The sequence below is a fragment of the Sinocyclocheilus anshuiensis genome, unplaced genomic scaffold, assembly GCF_001515605.1.
Source record: "Sinocyclocheilus anshuiensis isolate Anshui unplaced genomic scaffold, SAMN03320099.WGS_v1.1 scaffold1641, whole genome shotgun sequence".
Taxonomy (NCBI): Eukaryota; Metazoa; Chordata; class Actinopteri; order Cypriniformes; family Cyprinidae; genus Sinocyclocheilus; species Sinocyclocheilus anshuiensis.
Window position 1 is genome coordinate 226,249 of NW_015539968.1, and position 19,543 is coordinate 245,791.

The 19,543-nt window shown below is 34.6% G+C and overlaps 1 protein-coding gene across 1 annotated transcript in view; it reads left to right on the forward strand.

The window, feature by feature from the left end:
• LOC107687064 (KH domain-containing, RNA-binding, signal transduction-associated protein 3-like) overlaps window positions 1-19,543 on the forward strand; it is a 168,446-nt gene that overhangs the window by 99,689 nt on the left and 49,214 nt on the right. The window contains exons 4-6 of the mRNA XM_016484212.1: window positions 4,567-4,713; window positions 6,417-6,556; window positions 7,984-8,170. Coding sequence (XP_016339698.1) covers window positions 4,567-4,713; window positions 6,417-6,556; window positions 7,984-8,170 — 474 coding nt within the window. The remainder of the gene's footprint in view (window positions 1-4,566; window positions 4,714-6,416; window positions 6,557-7,983; window positions 8,171-19,543) is intronic.

A 19,543-nucleotide genomic window follows, 5' to 3' on the forward strand; every position in this document is an offset into this window, starting at 1 on the left:
ACCCCCCCTTTAAGTGTTTTTTTTTTTTTTTAAGGCGAGAATGTACTTGTTTGGACTTCAAATATGCGGTTTGTTAAAAAAGATAACGTCTATTTGAAAAGTTGCTTCAACGTTTTCAGAGATGTGAGCTCCAGGGCATCAGCGGTCGTTCAGCGCTCATGAACCCGCTGAGAGGAGCCTCACCTCAGTCAGATCTTCTAGAAATTTGCCGCTGGCTCTGATGTCTATAGCAGTTAAACATGAGATATAATTTGTTTTGGGTAAATCTCACGGGTAGTCTTTGGTCTCATTAATCTATTATTTGTTTAAGGCAAAATCTCATCACGTTATATTTTATGTAACTTTAATGCTGTATATTAGAGCGCTGCCTTTGTACTTTTAACTGAATTGTCTAGCAACTTTTATGATGGCTGTTGTTGTTTATTGAAAGAGACTGAAACGGAAGTTATTTTTACTTTTAATAACAGTTTGTAAGACCCAGTTAACAAATGCACTGAGCAGCGCTGTCATCAGAAATCACCCTTAACAGATGAAAGAACAGTACAACAGATATCGCTTTCCTCAGCGGACATTCAAACTAATGTTTTATTGTGAATATGAGATTGAGCTAAAGAATGAATGCTGTATCAGATGCAGGTAATCACACTAGCTCCGTTCATCTCTCTCTCATAATATTCTACATATAATACAGAGAGCTTTTAATATAGTAATGCAATAAGCTTTCAATAAAGCAACTCAACGTTCCTTCGTTACTAGTTCTAAAGTGACATTTTCGAATTAGTAACGGAGGCTTGGGTTCAGCTGTTAATTTGCCAAACTGAGATTTGAATCTGTGGCGGAAGGAAGTAGTTCTGCACAAAAGGGTGTTTAAAGTTGTTTTTCTTATATATTTACACATTCGTGCCATCGAACTGTTGTATAAACGCAACATCACACGGGTAGATTTGAGATATGACTGTATATCGGCACGCTGTGATTACCTACGGAATCACAGCCGTGCCGATATACAGCCATATCTCACGTCTACTCGTGTGATATTGCTCATATATATTAGGGCTGTCAGTTTAACGCGTTAACTTAATTAATTAGGTATGAAAAAATAACGCGATTAAAATATTTTAACGCACTGGCCCCGCCCCCAGAACTGTACATCATCTTAAATTTAGTATAGTTGACTGTTAACAAATATGATACAGAGCAACAACTTAATTAAAGGGGTCATATGATGCGATTTCAAGTTTTCCTTTAGCTTTGGAGTGTTACAAGCTGTTCATGAATAGATAAGATCCCTAAAGTTGCAAAGACTAAAGTCTCAAACCCAAAGAGATAATCTTTTTAAAAGTTAAGACTCGTCCACGCCCTCCTAAAACGCCTTTACATATTATAATTTAAAATTATTTTAAAATATAATTTATTCCTGTGATGGAATGCTGAATTTTCAGCATTATTACTCCAGTCTTAAGTGTCACACAGTGTCATCCTTCAGAAATCATTCTAATACGCTGATTTGAAACATTGTTATTAATTTTGAAAACATTGATTTATTTTGTTCAGGATTTTTTGATGAATAGAAAGTTCAGTAGAACAGCATTTATATGAAATATAATTCTTTTAAAATATTATAAATGATTTACTGTCAATTTTGATTAATTTAATGCTTCCTTGAGTAAAAGTATCAATTTCCTTAGGGGAAAAAAAATTACCTTATTTCTCTCCTTACTTTTAAAACAGGATGTCTTTGCTACTGTACCTTTAATTAGGTGCCTCTAATTGGCTAACTTGTTGCATGCAATATTTATTTTAAAAGTTTCAGGAAAATCCATGATATGCATCCTTTAAATTATTGACATTTTCCCCCAGCAGATTGTGTGCATGTAGCTCTGGTTTCTGGCCGTTTCTGAACAGCTCAGCTACAGGTGATTTTGATATGTTCATGTATAAGCGTGCCGCAATTACATTCAGCGTTCACAAGAGCAATCTTCTCCCTTCAGACAGCTGTTCCAGAGCTCAGGGTGTTCTGGAAGGTTTTATCTACTAATTGGGCGTGTTGTTATTGACTGCTGCACTCCTCCGGTCCTGTCAGATTTTGGTGAACAAGCTCTCTGTGGAGAAAAGCGAGAGAGAGGGTGAATTGTGCACCACAAATTGACCGGTTTGGATCTGGAACACTCACCTGCACGGTTTTAAGCTGTTTGGAGATTCACCTGCAGCTCCGTCCCACAGCTGAGTAGAGAGATTTGCTTAAAGCTCATAATTCTCTTTGATGTAATAGAATTTGCAGAAACGAATTTCACAGAATTTACCAAACGATGTTGATAGTAAACATACACGCCCCAAACCGTGGGGTTTGTTTTTGGAAGCAGTTTAGAAAACTTTACATATATGTGTGCGTTCACCGGTGAATGTGGAAAATATGCTCTTGCAAACACTGTTTTGCATGGAAGCTTGTTTTTTTCCACAGAATAAAAAAAAAATTAAAATGTAATTGAGACTTTTTATTTTAAAATTCTGACTTTTTTCCCCTGAATTCTGAGTTTGTTTCACAATTTAGATTTTTTTCCTCATAATTCTTATTTTAAATCTTGCAATTTTGACTTTTTTTCTCAGAATTCTGAGTTGAAATCTTTCAATTTTACTTTTTTTTCATAATTCTGAGTTTAAATCTTTCAATTTTACTTTTTTTTCTCATAATTCTGAGTTTAAATCTTGCAATTTTACTTTTTTTCTCATAATTCTGAGTTTAAATCTTGCAGTTTTACTTTTTTCTCATAATTCTGATTTTAAATCTTGCAATTCTGCAATTTTTTTCTCTGAATTCTGAGTTTACGTTCATCTCGCTATTTTGACTTTTTTCTTGTTTACATCTCACATTTATTATTATTATTATTATTATTATTATTATTATTATTATTATCCGCCATGGAATAAAAAATCAAAAAGTAAAGAAATTTGTGACTCTTTAATCTCACAATTCTAACTTTTTGTTTTTACATCTCGCAATTCTGTTTTTTTTTTTTTTTTTTTCTGCCCCAGAATAAAAAATAAAAAAGAAATTGCTACTTTTTATCTCAGGATTCTGACTTTTTTCTCAGAATTGAGAGATCATGTCTTGCTCTCACATTTATTATTATTATTATTATTATTATTATTATTATTATTATTATTATTATTATCCGCCATGGAATAAAAAATCAAAAAGTAAAGAAATTTGTGACTCTTTAATCTCACAATTCTAACTTTTTGTTTTTACATCTCGCAATTCTGTTTTTTTTTTTTTTTTGCAGCAGAGTTAATATCTTGCAATTCAGAATTTTTTTCTTTGAATTGTTTTTTTTTTCCCCACCATTGAATAAAAATCAAAAAAGGTAATTTGCGACTTTTTAATCTCACAGTTCTGACTTTTTTGCTCTGAATTTTGATTCGGATTTTTTTCGGAATTTTGATTACATCTTGCAATTCTGTTTTTTTATTTCCGCCACATAATAAGAAATTAAGAAGGTACTTGAGACTTTTTGATCTCACAATTCTGACTTTTTTTTTTTTTCAGAAATGTGCACAATTTGCAGATTCATTCATTCATTCATTCATTCATTTAAAATTCAGTGGTGGAAACAAGCTTCCATAGTTTTCGTAACATTGTATACAGTCCTATACAAATATGACAATTATTTAGAAAATCAAAACTGATACTTTTACTTTCTTTATACAGGTTCCTTTTTTTATTTTAAAATATTCATCAGTGCATATTATTAAAAACAAATTACCAAATCAACAACTTGCTCTCCCTCTAAAATGAATAATATTTAAATAATGTTTAATTAAATGATTATTTCATTAAATAATGTTTAAGATCCTTTTTAAAAGAGGCCCTTTTTATTAGCATTTTTTAAAATGAAGCATAACACTCCACAAAACAGTGCAATTAAAATAATGCTTTAAAGAGAAGAATGGAACTTAAAAACAAATAAAAATAGTACCGTAGATGTCAACCTCACTAGTTGATTTTTTGGCAATTAGTTGATTAGCCCATGCTTACTGCCGTTTCATACACACACGCTCCGTTACCTCAGCATATCTGCACTAAACTGACCTCTTTCAGTAAACAGCAGATTTGTGAATGAAATTAGCATCTCATTTGCATAACTGCGACTGTCTTAAAGAGAGCAGATTAACTGCATGACATCAGAGGAAGCACAGGAGAAAAGCACACACATAACAGCACACTTTGTTCTGCAACTAAAAGCCGTGCTGAATGAAAATCTCACCCTGCTTTTAAAATAAAGCGGCATCATCTGTGCATCTGACGGGTGGGCTGATGCAATTCTTTGCCATGTTTCTGTCTCACGGTTCCTGTTAAATTGCTCTCTTGCTTTGCGCCAGCTAACAGTGCTGCATACAAGCCCCCCATATATATATATAAATTATATATATATATATATATATATATATATAATTTTTATTAATTAATTAATTAAAAAAATATATTTTAGTTCCTGTACCTCAACTGATATAGCAAATGCTTGCAAATGTGTACATTTTTCTTTTTTCATACACTTTTGTTAACAGGAAGAAGAACTGCGAAAGAGCGGAGAGACAAAGTATCATCACCTTAACGAAGATCTTCACGTGCTGATCGAGGTGTTCGCGCCGCCCGCTGAAGCGTATGCGAGAATGGGTCACGCTCTAGAGGAGATCAAAAAATTTCTTATTCCTGTACGTCTGTTTGTACATGCTTGTACAATCTTCTAAACACAAACTGAGCATCAACATCATCATCTTTCATGTTCTGATTGCAGCGTTTATTACCTTCAGACCAAAAATACACATTCACTGGTTTAAAAATCTATTTTTGGTAACACTTTATTTTGGAGGTTAAGTCTCACTATTAACTTCACTTGTAAATTTCATGAACAATTACAATATTACCTTCACGCCAAAATACATACAATATTAACTGGTTTGTAAAATTGGATTTTTATGCTAGTCAAGTTTTGTCCAAGGAGTCCACAGTCCAGAGAAAAAAAAAATTGAATGCTTTAGAAAATATTTTCACATAGAAATTTCTAGTGAATTTCACAAACAATTACAAAGGAACAGGGCTATTTTATAATTAATTAAAACTAAAAACCATAAAAAACCTGAAATAAACGTAAACTAAAATAGAATTTAATAAAATAAAAAAACTTTTAATAATATAAAAAACTATTTTTATACTTTTTATATTTAAGAAAACATTTTCAGTTTTCATTTAATTAAACTTGATACTAAAATGGTACTAAAAAAAATAAAAATAAAATAAAATAAAAATGATCTGTATAGATATATATTTTTAAAAACTATTAAAAATGACAAACACTTAAAAAAACGTACTAAACGTACTTAAAACTTAAGCTGAAATTAAAATAAAAAGCAGAAAATGTAAAAATAAAAACTAATTCAAAATATTAATAAAAACTGTATTAGTATCTCAATGATACTAAAATAAAAATGCAAAGAAATGGCAAATGACATGTTGAAGTAGAAAAACTGAAATAGCATTTTCTTGTAAAACATACTTTAATAATCTTTGTTTTATTTACAACTTTAGTTTACAGTGTATGGTGGATAAAATCAAGTCCTTCTTTGTCAAATATCCTATTTTAGTTACAAATATATTACATTGGAGAAGTTAAGTGCTTTGCAGATTCATGTAATTCTCCGGATCTTCTCTATCAAACACTACGCATATGTTCACATTTGTGACCCTGGACCACAAAACTTAAGTTGCTGGGGTATATTTGTAGCAATAGCCAAAAATACATTGTATAGGTCAAAATTTGAGATTTTTCTTTTATGCCAAAAATCATTAGGATATTAAGTAAAGATCATGTTCCATGAAGATATTTTGTAAATTTCCTACCGTAAATATATTAAAACTTAATTTTTGATTTGTAATTTGCATTGCTAAGAACTTCATTTGGACAACTTTAAAGGCAATTTTCTCAATATTTAGATTTGTTTGCACCCTCAGATTCCAGATTTTCAAATAGTTGTATCTCAGCCAAATATTGTCCTATAGTTGTCCTAACAAACCATACAACAATGGAAAGCTTATTTATTCAGCTTTCATATGATGTATACATCTCAATTTCGAAAAATTTACCCTTATGACTGGTTTTGTGGTCCAGGGTCACATTTGTGCACGGTATTGACTTTATGTATATAAAATCTCACAGTCACATCTGTTATGCTAATGAAAAGCTAGATTAGATGTTACTATTTATATACAGAATGCCTCCTCTCGGGGGAAAAACACATGTTGGTGCGTGTTTGGGGTTGCAGGGGGCATATATTTCCCCTTGAAAAACAAGTGGACCATTATTGCGCGTTACAGCTCATTAACAGTGTTTGTGTGTGTGTGTGTGTGTGTCGTACAGGACTACAACGATGAGATCAGACAGGCGCAGCTACAGGAGCTGACGTATCTGAACGGCGGCTCGGAGGACGCCAAAGTCCCAGCGGCCAGAGGCAAGAGCAGCACGCGAAGCAGAGGAACGCCAGCGCCGGGACCGCACAGGTACAACAGCGGATCATTGTACTGTAATCACATCTAGAGCGAGAAACGGCTGGATAACATGTAAACATGACTAATGAACTCCTTAATTTGCTTCTCCTTTTCTGCCCGTTGAATTTTTTTCTGCTGTTTAATGAGAAAAGGATTTGAAACTCCACTGAGAGTTTCACGCGGTATAGCTGGCAGATTTATTCACATATGGACTGGCGCTAATGTCATTTCCTCAAACCAGTCTCATTTTCATCATAGTTGGAGAGGAAAATTCAATCAAACCGTCAAAGTTATCTTCCATTGGAATTATTTAGTAAATGATAGCCAGGAACTAGACTAGATTTGTCTGTCCGTCAGTTGAAAGATGCTTATTAAATGTCAAAGCTTTATTATCAATGTTGAAAACAGTTGTGCTGCTTAATATTTCATTTTTTTGTGATATGTCATTTTCAGTGTTATTTTTTTTCAGGATTTTACATTGAAACAATGTAAAATACCATCAGTTTTGTTCAGTTTAATGCATAAATAAATAAATCTGACCCAAAACTTTTGAACAGTAGTATACACTATAGTAAAATTTTGGACACATTTGTGTTTTACTATACTGTTCCATACCTTAGATTAATATTAAAGTTATTAAATAAAGTTAATATTAAAGTCATTTAAAGGGGTCATATGATGCGATTTCAAGTTTTCCTTTCTCTTTGGAGTGTTACAAGCTGATTGTGCATAGATAAGATCCCTGAAGTTGCAAAGACTAAAGTCTCAAAACCAAAGAGATATTCTTTATCAAAGTTAAGACTCTGCCACGCCCCCCTAAAATGGCTCGTTCTAACACGCCCCCACATATCTAATTCTGTTGCACCAAATACACAAAATAATGATCTTTAAAAAAGCATCATATGACCCCTTTATATAATTTAGTAATTAAAGTAAAAAACTGTGTATTTATTGCAATCACATAAGGAACAACAAATAGATAAATATATTAAAACTTATTTTTAGCTCTGTCTTCTTACTTTTGTGAAGAAACTCAAATGTACACTGAAAAAAAAATCACTTAAACAAATTTCACTTAAAAATTGCACACAAACAATACAAAGAAACAGCAAGTAATGCATTGAATTGCACTGAAATTGTGAAGTAGAAAAACTGAAATAGTAATCCTCTATTTACAACTTGGAAAAAAATAATTTTTTATAGTGTAGGCACAATTTATATTTGTCTACAAAAGTCTTAAGTATATTTTGGTAAAAAGGTGTAACATCACTAATTTAGTTCCTTTATGTCCAAACATTTCTCTTGCAGTGTATATGTATTTATTCACACCATTTTTACACTATTGTGTTTTCATTTTTTTAAATGAAGAATTCTTGCTCCACTTATAATGTTTAGTTAATTATATTTATGTAATTCACTTGAGCGGATGTGTCCTGCAGGTGTAGAGGGGGCGTTCCTCCTCCTCAGGCGGCAGTCCCGCGGGGGGTGGCGCCCAGAGGAGCTCCGCCCAGCAGGGTTCCGTCCAGCAGAGTAAGGGGCGTTCCCTCACAGAGAGCACGAGGAGCTCCGCCCCCACCCGGGTACAGACCTCCCCCTCCGGTGGTGCAGGATACCTATGGTGAATATGTAAGTAACTGTCACTTGCTTTGCTGTAGACGTCACTCTGTTTAAGGACTATATCAAAGGATATTTATAGCATTCAAGGACAGAATTCATGAAGATCAAGTTATAGTATTAAGCAAATGGCGGCAGGATGATATCCTATTTCTACTGGATTTTTGAAATATGCATTCAAGTATGTTTTTAAAGCTAATATTGTTCACAACAGCTTTTGCTATGCTAGTTGGTTTTGCAAAAGTTAATTAATTGTACTGTACCATCACCAGTGCAGATCTACGCACTTAGAGATTCAACCATAGTCTTTGCTAGTGTTATTTTAGTATTATTTATATACCATTATAGTATTTAATAATATACTTAATTAGCCTTTATTCATAGTAATAAGCTTTCATTAATAGTCATTTTGATATGTGGCTTTCATATACATTCATATATTTATTTATTTATTTTAATTTTAGTTATTTAACATTTATATTTGGCTTATTTTAATTTCAGTTCAGTTTTAATAATTTTAGTAATTTAGTGATAATACTTAAAAATGTCAAATGATGCCTTGGCAATTAACTGAAATAAAATAAGTTTGTTTTTCATCCAAATGTTCTTCATCATTTTTTTTTTCATTGTAAATTCATTAAGGGCCAGTTTTACTAAACAGGGCAAATTAGCGTGAGAGCGCAATTCCAAAGCAGCACTGATGGGAGGGGAAATTTATGTGGGTGATTTACTAACAATGCGTAAATGAAAGAACACAGATGCAACATCTCATTTACATTTCGACCAACTCAATATACCAAGTGCAGCACACATTAGCATAGTCGCAAATAAAGAATAAGGAAATAAAGAAGCCACAGTACGTTGAAAAGAAACGGAGGCCAAAAAATGAAGGTTTGCTAGAAGTTTTGATAGACCTGGTATTGAGAGACTTGTAGTTGAGGGTTCCAAGTCGTCTTTTATTTTCTGAAGCAAATTAAAAATAACATGGCTTGGCAAACGATATGTTCGGATAATGTGTTCTTCTGGCATTCCAAATAAATTAATAGGCTACATGTGGAAAAAATCCTCTCCTATCTACCACACACTCTCTGTTCTCTGCGGTGCCTCCTCCGAGCAACAATAATTGAAGCAATTTCAAGCGCAAAATAGTTTAAGGCCTCGTGCACACTGGGATGATTATCACGCGCGCTTATCACCAGCGTTTTTCGAGACGTTTTTCGACGCGTCTTTGTGTTCATACCCAAGCGATTTTCGCAGGCGATGAGCCGAGTGAACGTGCAAATTCACTCCCTGACATTAGATGGCACTTAATGAAAGCGAATCCTATTTGATCTGCAATTCCACTCCATAACAACTCTCTCTTATCGAGATTTTTGTCATAAAGCTCTTTGTGTTCAGAGACCAATGAGACCAGCAGCTCTACGTTCATCTTGCCTCGATGCTTCTTCTTCGTCATTTTGTGCTTGAGCGCCACTGTAACTTGTGTTTTACTGTAATTTCAGCAGATCCAGGCACGTGAACAAAAGCGTCAATATCATTGGTCAGCCAGTTTTTTACGTGGCACGTCAAACCAAAAAAATGAGCCCGAGGCGTTTTTTTTTTTTTAAATAACGCTTTTACGTCTGGCATTTTGCGTGTCAGTGTGCACACTCACATTACCGCCATTTGTTTAGTCACGAGGCGTTAAACGTCGGCGATAATCGCGCGTGATAATCGTCACGGTGTGCACAAGCCTGTTAGACTGCTTTTTTTTGGGCGTTAAATAATGGCGCAAATGTCAGTAATTTGACGAGCGCAAAAGTTAGTAAAACACATTGCGTGATTCATTTGAATATTCTCCTCCCATGAATTTTGCGTCTGAAAAGGAAACTCCTACAAATGCATATTCAATAAGGTCAGGCGCAAAAATAACGGTGTCCACGCCTTTTCACCGCTAATTCGTCACTGTGTGTCTTTTATAAAATCTGACAGTACAATTTTAATGCCAAAAGACAGTTTGTGCTGGCACAAGCTGTTAGTAAAACTGGCCCTAAGTCTTTTGGACCTTTTTGATTTGGTTTCTGCTTTATAGTTAACTACATTTATTCTTTTTAACCCTAAAATGTTTTTTGTTAATATCTTGACTTAAAAAAAATCCCTAAAATTATACATCTCATTTCTTTGGCATTTAATTATTATTTACAGTTTGGTGCCACCAGGCATGCAGAAGCAACATAAGCGAGACACTTACTCTATTTGAGCTGTTACAGTAATTTTAGTGCCTGTCTAGACAGTAAGATTGATCTATGATATATGTCTATAATAGCCAGTGTTTTATTGTTGACATTTCTCATATCGATAAATTATATAAAACAAACTCAATAGCTTGCCAAGGCTCTCGCAGAAATTAATGTTTTCCGATGCTGATCTCATTTTCCGGTGCGTCTGTCTATCGGAGACATCCTAAATCATTTCATGTGCTTGATTTACTGGGTTTTCTTTGCGATTATGTGGAAAATGGTCTTATTTGCTCGCCTGCTTCTGACACTGTTATAGATTTCCACTGCTCTGAGTTTTAATTTATCAGAGAGAGTTACAAAACAACCACTTCAAATACATTGAGCTTATTTGAATGTTCGCCAGCCCCTCTCGATGTTGCGCGTCTCAGAGGTCTTCTGGCTCGCTTGTGGCATATTTAACAGATGGTGGGCCCTGAGAGGTGGGTGGAGTTGGCACACTGCCCCGCAGTGCCCATATCTAACCACATCTGAAAGGTTTATTTAGGGGGCGCTGTTCGAATGTGCTGGGGTCAGAGGAAACGACTCAGTCGCCAGCTGTTCCCTATCATTTCCACGGCCTGGATACATGCGTCTGTGCAGGAGTCTGAAACACTGGGAACGATCCGAACATCTGTGGGATTATAAATCTGAAGCTGTCACTGAGAATCAGTGTTTAGATGTTCCTCATCAGGATCGTACTGGAAACAGAAAGATCTTCTGACTGTCCTGAGAGCCAAAGAGTTCAAGACAATTCATCTTTGTGGAAATGGATAAATGAAAATGCTGTCACTATTTACTTAACTTTATATCTTAAAAATGAAGGTTTTAATTGGTTTTGATGGTGCCAATGAATTAACAACCATGCAGTCTACAAAATAAAAGTATTTTTTTTATGTTGATGGTTCCATGAAGAACCTTTAATCTTCTGATGCATAAAAGATTCTTTATAGTGGAAAAAAAGGTTCTTTAGATTATATACAATGTTCTTCATGCTAGGATGAAAAAATGGTTCTTTTAAGAGCTGGTCATTGAAAATGGTTCTTCTACACTCTTCAAAAGGTTTTTTTGTTTTTGCAGCGATGCCATAGAACAGTGGTTCCCAATCCTGGTCCTGGAGAACCCCCAACACTGCACATTTTAGATGTATCCCTATTCAAACACACCTGATTCAACTCATCAGCTCATTAGTGAAGACTCCAAGACCTCAAATGTGAGTGTCAGATAAGAGAGACACCAAAAACGTGCAGTGTTGGGGGTTCTCCAGGACCAGGATTGGGAACCACTGCTATAGAAGACCCATTTTGGGTTCCCTAAGAACTGTTTCACTGAAAGATTCTTTAAGGAACCAAAAATGGTTCTTCTATGGGATCGCTGTGAAAACTCCCTTTTGGAACCTGTGTCTCCTATTTTTTCAGTGGAACACAAAAGGAGTATCTGAAAGATCTTGCCAAATATATTTTATATGCAACAACAGAAATCAGATTTAATAAGGATCTGATAAGGATCTTTTGGGTGAGCTATCCCTTTCAGAAGATCTCTGTTGATCTTTGTTTTTCAGAAGCCTTCATGTTTTTATGTAAGCTTTGGTTATGTTGATCACATGCTGCTCATGGGATTGTCACTGGTTTTCGTGGATCTTCTGTGACAGCTTCAGACTTCTGCACCCATATTATTGGGCTGGGTGCTAAAAGACAGTCTTGAGTGTTTAAGGATAGTCTAGGAAGGCAATGACAACCCTAAACGAAAGAGCGTGTCTTGAAGACTGACATTAAGATCATATCTTTGTCTGCTTTCACTATCGAATGCCGCTTTACATTAATATACACTGAACAAAATTATAAACGCAACACTTTTGTTTTTGCCCCCATTTTCATGAGCTGAACTATAGCATTACAGCATGTATTATCCCGGTCTGTATCTCAGAACCTCTGCTTCCACAATCAAAACCGCTTGTCACTTTGGTTTAGCCTCATAATTACAGAGCCGGTTGCGGATGCTGTCTCTCCTTTGGTCGAGTGCTGACATGATTTTCTTTGTCACCAGTGTTGTGTTATGAATGCTGTTTCCAGCGTGATGTTTCTCAAACCAACACAAATCACGGGTTTGTGTTCTCAATAGAGACATATGGGTTCGCCTTTGGGCTCCTCCATTGAGGCGTTTCATTCTGTCCACGCCGCTTTTTTATCACGCTGAAGTACTTTAGTGACATGCAGACCCGTGTGAGAGTTGTTACTGAGTAAGTGCCGACACTTCAAAACATATTCCTGAGCCTCGGGTCTTCTACTGTAAATGTCTTTTTTTTAGGGGGCTTTTGACACTTTTTGGTGAAAGTATAGTACACTGAATAAAATTTAGATGTAGAAACAGTAACACTTTTAATTAAACATGAAATTTTGAAGTAGAAAGACTGAAATAGTAAAGAATGTGTAATATATAGTAAGAATATATATGCACATCGCATATAATAGTATTAATATTTTGTCAATTATTTGGAAAATAATATTATTATTTTCCAAATATTAAATATATTGATCAATAAAATAATTGATAAATTATTTGGAAAATAATATTTATCATATATAAAATATAAGAATATATATGAACACTACATCACTGTATGAGTAATATTTTGTCATGCATATGCTTTTTAATCAGAATTATTAGGGATCAGTGAAATTTGTATTATAAATGTTTGTGGATCAATCAGAATTATTTGGAAAAATCTATATTATTATATAACATATACAAATATACAATAATATATATGCACACCAAATGGCTGTATCAACAATATTGTCGTGCATATGCTTTTCAATAAGCAAAATTATTAATAATTTTGAAAAACTCTGAGTATAAATGTTGGTAGATCAATTAGAATTATTTGGGAAAAACATATCTTGTATAATATATAAGAATATTTATGCACACCACATGGCTATATCCAAATATTTTGTAATGTACATGCTTGTTAATAATCTGAATTATTATTTTTTAGAATATATATCATAATATATAAGAATATATATTTGCACAATGCATGGCTCTATCAATAATATTGTCATGCATTTCATTAGAATAATTTGTTAAAAAAAAAAAAAAAAAAAAAAGTTTGTTGATTGATCTGAATTATTTGGGAAAATATAACATAATATATAATGTACAAAATATATGCCATATTTAAGAATATATATGAAAACCTACCTGAAATGCAGTGTTGGGGGTAACGCATTACAAGTAACACGAGTTACGTAATCAGATTACTTTTTTCAAGTAACTAGTAAAGTAATGCATTACTTTTTAATTTACAAGAGAATATCTGAGTTACTTTTAATGCATTACTTTTAAAAGTAACTTTCCCCAACACTGCTGAAATGCACACATTAAATTATACAAATATATGCAGTATATATTTTGTGAACTCAGTCCACAGATAAACACACAGGTGGTTTTGTATCTGTAATTGAATGTGCAAATGAATACCGAAACGTTTGCTTTGGAATTATACAAGTGCCGTGTTGCATTTGTCGATACTTCTGAGATGTGCAAACAGCTCACATTCTTTTGTGCATTTGCATCGACATATTGCACAATTTGATGTGACTGGAGCATGTGCACTAACCTCCAGTCCCTGCCTCTGAAACTTGCAGAAGTATGATATCTAATGAGAGAAACATTTCTTACCATATAACAAGCGAGAGACAGAGCATGAAATTCCATTAAACGGATAATGTGGTGCACACTTCCGCCTCCTAGTTTCAGTCTGACTACCCCAATACCCATAAATCAGTTCTGTTTATGCAAATTTGGCCAGAGCCCCATGATAGCTCAGTGTTTATGACTTCCATCCTTTCTCAGTTTGATCTCCATGGCAGAAGCCACACATTAATTGCAGTCGACACAAGTGTGATGTTGTTTAGTTCTGTGTGACCAGCGCAAGTTTATTAGTTCAGCAGTGCAGGATGTTCCTGAAGCCTTGGGCATCTTTCTACTTCACGAGCCGCTCTAAACCACATGTGTAGTTTGGGTTTTATGTACAGTGTTAAAAGTGAGACGGTATGAGTGAAGTGCGCTCATCAATCTTTGAGTTCATTAGTGCTGTTGTTACAACAAAAGTGCTATTTTTCATAGTCTAATGTAGGTTTATATATATATATATATATGTGTGTGTGTGTGTGTGTTTATGTGTGATAAATTTAGCTAGACGAATTCATACAGTAGGAGTTAATGTAATTAGTTTCTTTTGGCATTAGAAAATTTAATTATAAAAACAAAAACAGAAAAAACCGGGCCACTGGACCAATCCGAACGAATGTTTTTTGCTGAACGGAGATTCAAAAGATTTGAGCTACTGAATCAACTGAACGGAATCAAAATACCCACTACTGATAAGCGTAAACATCCGGGTGGTTTGGAGGAGAAAAGTAATTTTAGTTGTCAATAAGGTGTTATGAATATCTGTTTATCTGTATTGTTGTTAATTACCAAATCGAGCTTAAAAATAAAAGTTTTTAATATGTATATTTAAATTATTTTAAGTTATGAATTATTTGTCTTGTTCTGTGTGTGTGTGTGTGTGTGTGTGTGTGTGTTTGCGTGCGTGCGTGCGTGCATGCAAGAGAGAGGCTAAACATGATTGAGTTTGTCTGGGTCTCTCTGTGTCTCTAATGTGGCCTTGCGTTTCTGGCACTGGGCTGGATGAGGCAAATGTAATGTGATTACATGACTTTACTGGGCTCTAATAGAGCTCTCTCCAGCACACTGCTTACCTGAGCTCCGGCCAGCAGCACTCTGATAGATTCACCGCAGAGACCCCAGCTGGCAGCGCCAATAAAGAGCCGCAATGTCAATCGCATACTCAGAATTAGAGCGCAGGTGAGATTGAAAACAGGTCGCCCGCTGCTGTTACAGAAACCTTTGAAACCTCTTCTGCTGATGTAACAATGGGGAAAAATGATATGAAGCAACTCGGGAGCTGCACTTTGTTTAAAAAAAATAAAAGTTGTGGGGAACTTTCTTTGGGTGGACATATGTGGTGGTTGTGATGTCACAGAGCAGTTCATGAATATTAATGAAGTAATTCTTGAATAATTTAAAATGTTTTGATAAATTAATACTCAAAAAATAAATCTAAATAATAATATTATGAACAGAAATATCCAAAAGTTTGGGGTCAGTCTCTTCTGCTCACAAAGTCTGCATTTATTTGATAAGAAAATACAGTAAACGCAGTAATATTGTGAAATATATTTGTATCTTATTGACGTGACATGTGGCCAAGTATGGTGACCCATACTCGGAATTAGTGCTCTGCATTTATCCCATCCAAAGTGCGCACACACACAGCAGTGAACACACACACACCGTGAACACACACCCGGAGCAGTGGGCAGCCATTTTTATGCTGCGGCGCCCGGGGAGCAGTTGGGGGTTCGGTGCCTTGCTCAAGGGCACCTCAGTCGTGGTATTGAAGGTGGGAGAGAGCGCTGTACATTCACTCCCCCCACCTACAATCCCTGCCGGTACGAGACTCGAACCCGCAACCGTGGGTTACGAGTCTGACTCTCTGACCATTAGGCCACGACTTCCCCCAAATTGTAATATAAAAATTGCAATATATTTTAAAATGTCATTTATTTCTGTAATGGCAAAGCTTAAATGCAAACTTGAAAATGTTATTACATGTCAATAAAATTAAACATTTAGATATATATTTAGAATAAAATAAAATATAAATATATTATATTAAATATTTAATAATTAAGATATTTCAAATTATTCATTATTATTTTTTATTTATTTATTTATTTTTACAGATCTGTCAAAAACCATTCTAATTTGCTGATCTCATGAGCAAGTAACTTTCGTATTATATATTAACTACAGTTTTGCTAATATTTTTGTGTAAACTGTGATACATTTTTTTTCAGGATTCTCTGAAGAATGGAAAGGTCAATAAAACGGTATATTTTAAATATAAATCTTTTGTAACATTATAAATATACTGTCACTTTTGATAAATGTAATGCATCCTTTCTAAATAATAATTATTATTAAAAGTATGATTTTTTTCCAGCTTTTGAACAATTGTGTAGGTTAATGGATTAACACATAAATTAGCAATCAAATATAATTAATAAATCATTTGTTTTCACTTTTATTATGAGGGTTTCCAGGTTAATACAACTATTTTTTTTCTTAGTAATTTCCCTAGAATTAATTATGTGCTTACTGCGTGGACTGATAGTGAACTTGACAGCGAGCTTTCATGTTCCTTTTATGCTTGTTTAAAGGGTAACAAAAGAGAACTCCTCTGTGCTTCACTGTGCATGACATTGTGGAGAGTTTTCTCCTTGTCTAATGAACCCCAAACCTGAAAGAGTCTCCACTTCATATGCGGCATGTTTAAATGAGTTTGATCCATCTGTAACAGAGATTCTCGTCGCTCACTAACGACAGCTTCAGCTTAGCAAGAAGTTTACCAAACAAGCCGCCAGCAGTCTCTCATCCCGGAGCGACTGCAACAGTAGAGATCTGTTTTCTCTTTCATACAAAGCCCAGACGTTGTAAGTACAACCAAATTTGAAAAGATTTGACGTGCCGTGCGAACAGAGATTTCATTTTCTCTCCGCTTGGAATGTGATGTGTACACGTCTAATTTCAGCGTCTTGTGCAAGCGTTGACAGACTTGATCAAACCTGAGCTGATCAAAATGGCACAGCGGCTGTCAGCGGCTTTCAACTGCTTTACAGCAGCAGCCTGGAAATGAGTTTTGCTTCTTCAAGAAAGTCTCATTTTCTCTCTCACACACGACCTGGTTTTGTTTTCACTTTCAACCAGACTAATGTATTTGATCAGTGCATGAAGCCGTTCATAACTAATCTGCCAATGTAACGGAGTTGGGCTTTTCAGAATACGAGAGGTTTTTACCTTATGATATATTCATAGTTCTTCAGATAGAGATCACTGTCAGCCGAGACGGCACAATGGAAATATCTCCTGTTATAAATAGCCGAGTGAGTCTGGTCCTGTTTCAGCTTGCAAGCAAGACGAGCTGCTCACCGTTGAGTGTTTTTATTTAAAGGTTCAAATGCTGCAAGTCTTCATTTTGCTTTGATTTCAACTTATTTCCTTTTGGATATAGAAGGAAATTCAACTGTTAGGCTTCTCATCAAATATTTGAGCTGTAACCAGCACAGCACAGCGGTTGAGACTCCAGATCTGAGGTGACCTATACTGAAGAGGCACTGAAATCCCTTTGAAACGTTGTGGAGCTCCAGGTTTTCCGGGGGGATCAGTTCTTGTATCTTTTCTTCAAATTCATTTCAGTTTCCTTTTTGGCCTAATTTGATTTTGTGGGCTGAGGCCATTTTTTATTGATAGACAATAAGGGTGGTGAGATCAGAACATTACACAGGATGAATTTGAACCTGCACCTTCACATCCTCAACCCAAAACACCATAGAAAGTGCCTAGAAATTACTCAGAACACCTTAGCAACTGCCTAGCAACCAGCAGTCTTTCAGCAGCAAGCAACACTCACATTTTCTTAAGAAAATGTACACAAACACACACACACACATACCTATATATTAGCATTTTTTTCTATTTTTTTATTATTTAGAATTAAGATATTATGAATTATTTTCAGACAATGTATCTTAAATATTTGTTTCTTAATTTAAATGTTCTTAATTTTCTATAGTCAAACAGTTGTCAGTAGTCATTAATTTAAGCCATTAGTCGACTACTCGCAAGTTTATAGGTGAGGCAGTGTCTCCTCAAAAAATTGGATGACAAAATAATCAATACTACAAAAATGAAACAACGCAAACATTACTAATAAATATGACATTGAAAGTATAAAAGTCACTTGTTTTTATAAAGTAACACTGTCCAACAGCGACACCCACAGGTAAAGTTACAGCGGAGGCATGCCTCCCTTCGGCCCATAGACTTACAACAGAGACCCCTTAGCGTGCCGTGACTTTTCTGGGTTGTAAATTGAATGGGGGGAAATCACGTGAGGGGAGGCAATGCCTCCATTTGCGCTATAATTGGATATGATCAGTTATGATTGGATGTGATTGGTTCATGCGATAAATCCCGCCTCTTGTTTTCGTGCGAGCTCTCGGCCTGAATTAAGAAAATTATGGTGTTATTGACTAAATATTAAGTAAACAACTCACCCGCTTAGATATCACTTCTTTTTGTTACGCCAAAATAAAACTTGAAATGGCCTGAAAACGTGATGACCATGTCAGTTAGTGAGCATTCAGCTTGATGAAATGAAAGATGTATCTTCGTGTCTGTGACAGTGTTTACAGGGCTTTTATGATGATGACCCGAAAATAAGTTGACTATTAAAAAGAACAGCTGAACATAAGTTCACTATTAAAAAACGGAGTGTCTATTTCACTAAGTGCAAATAGGCCGCCTTGTTGGCAGAAACTATTTACACTAACTCCGCCCATCAATGGAAGGTTACTACAAAAGACGATTGTTAATTATCAAGTTCAGTGGCATAACGTTAGATAGTAAAGCGCGTGCCAAAGTCATTTTTGATGCGATCGGCCTGGGTTCGATTCCACCATTTACCAAAAAAAAATTTCTCCATTTTCAAATCTCATATCACATCGGGTAGGTGTAGGGAGGGCTTATTTTGTCCCAATATGGTAGCATCCATTTAATCATTTTAATTAAAATTATAATTTACACTCAATATGTTATTATTGCCTACTGTTTTATAATGTTCTACAATTCTAAGGTGCAGAATATTGTTCAAAAATATTGTTCAAATTGTTACTTCCTTTATTATTTTGGAATAAATGTACAAATGCATAAAAACACTATGAAATGTATAATTATTATTTAAAATATAAAATAAAATAAAAATAATGTTAATAAAATACAAAATAGACTATTTTTGTTCTATCTTATGTAATGTTTATTTAACCAAGAAAATGCAAAACATTAAGTGTAACAGGGACATTAATATATATATATATATTGTATGTAACTGCCTCCTCATTTTAAAACACCACCGCATGCCACTGATATACAGTATATATATATATATATATATATATATATATATATATATATATATGACACATTCTGCAGTTCTCCC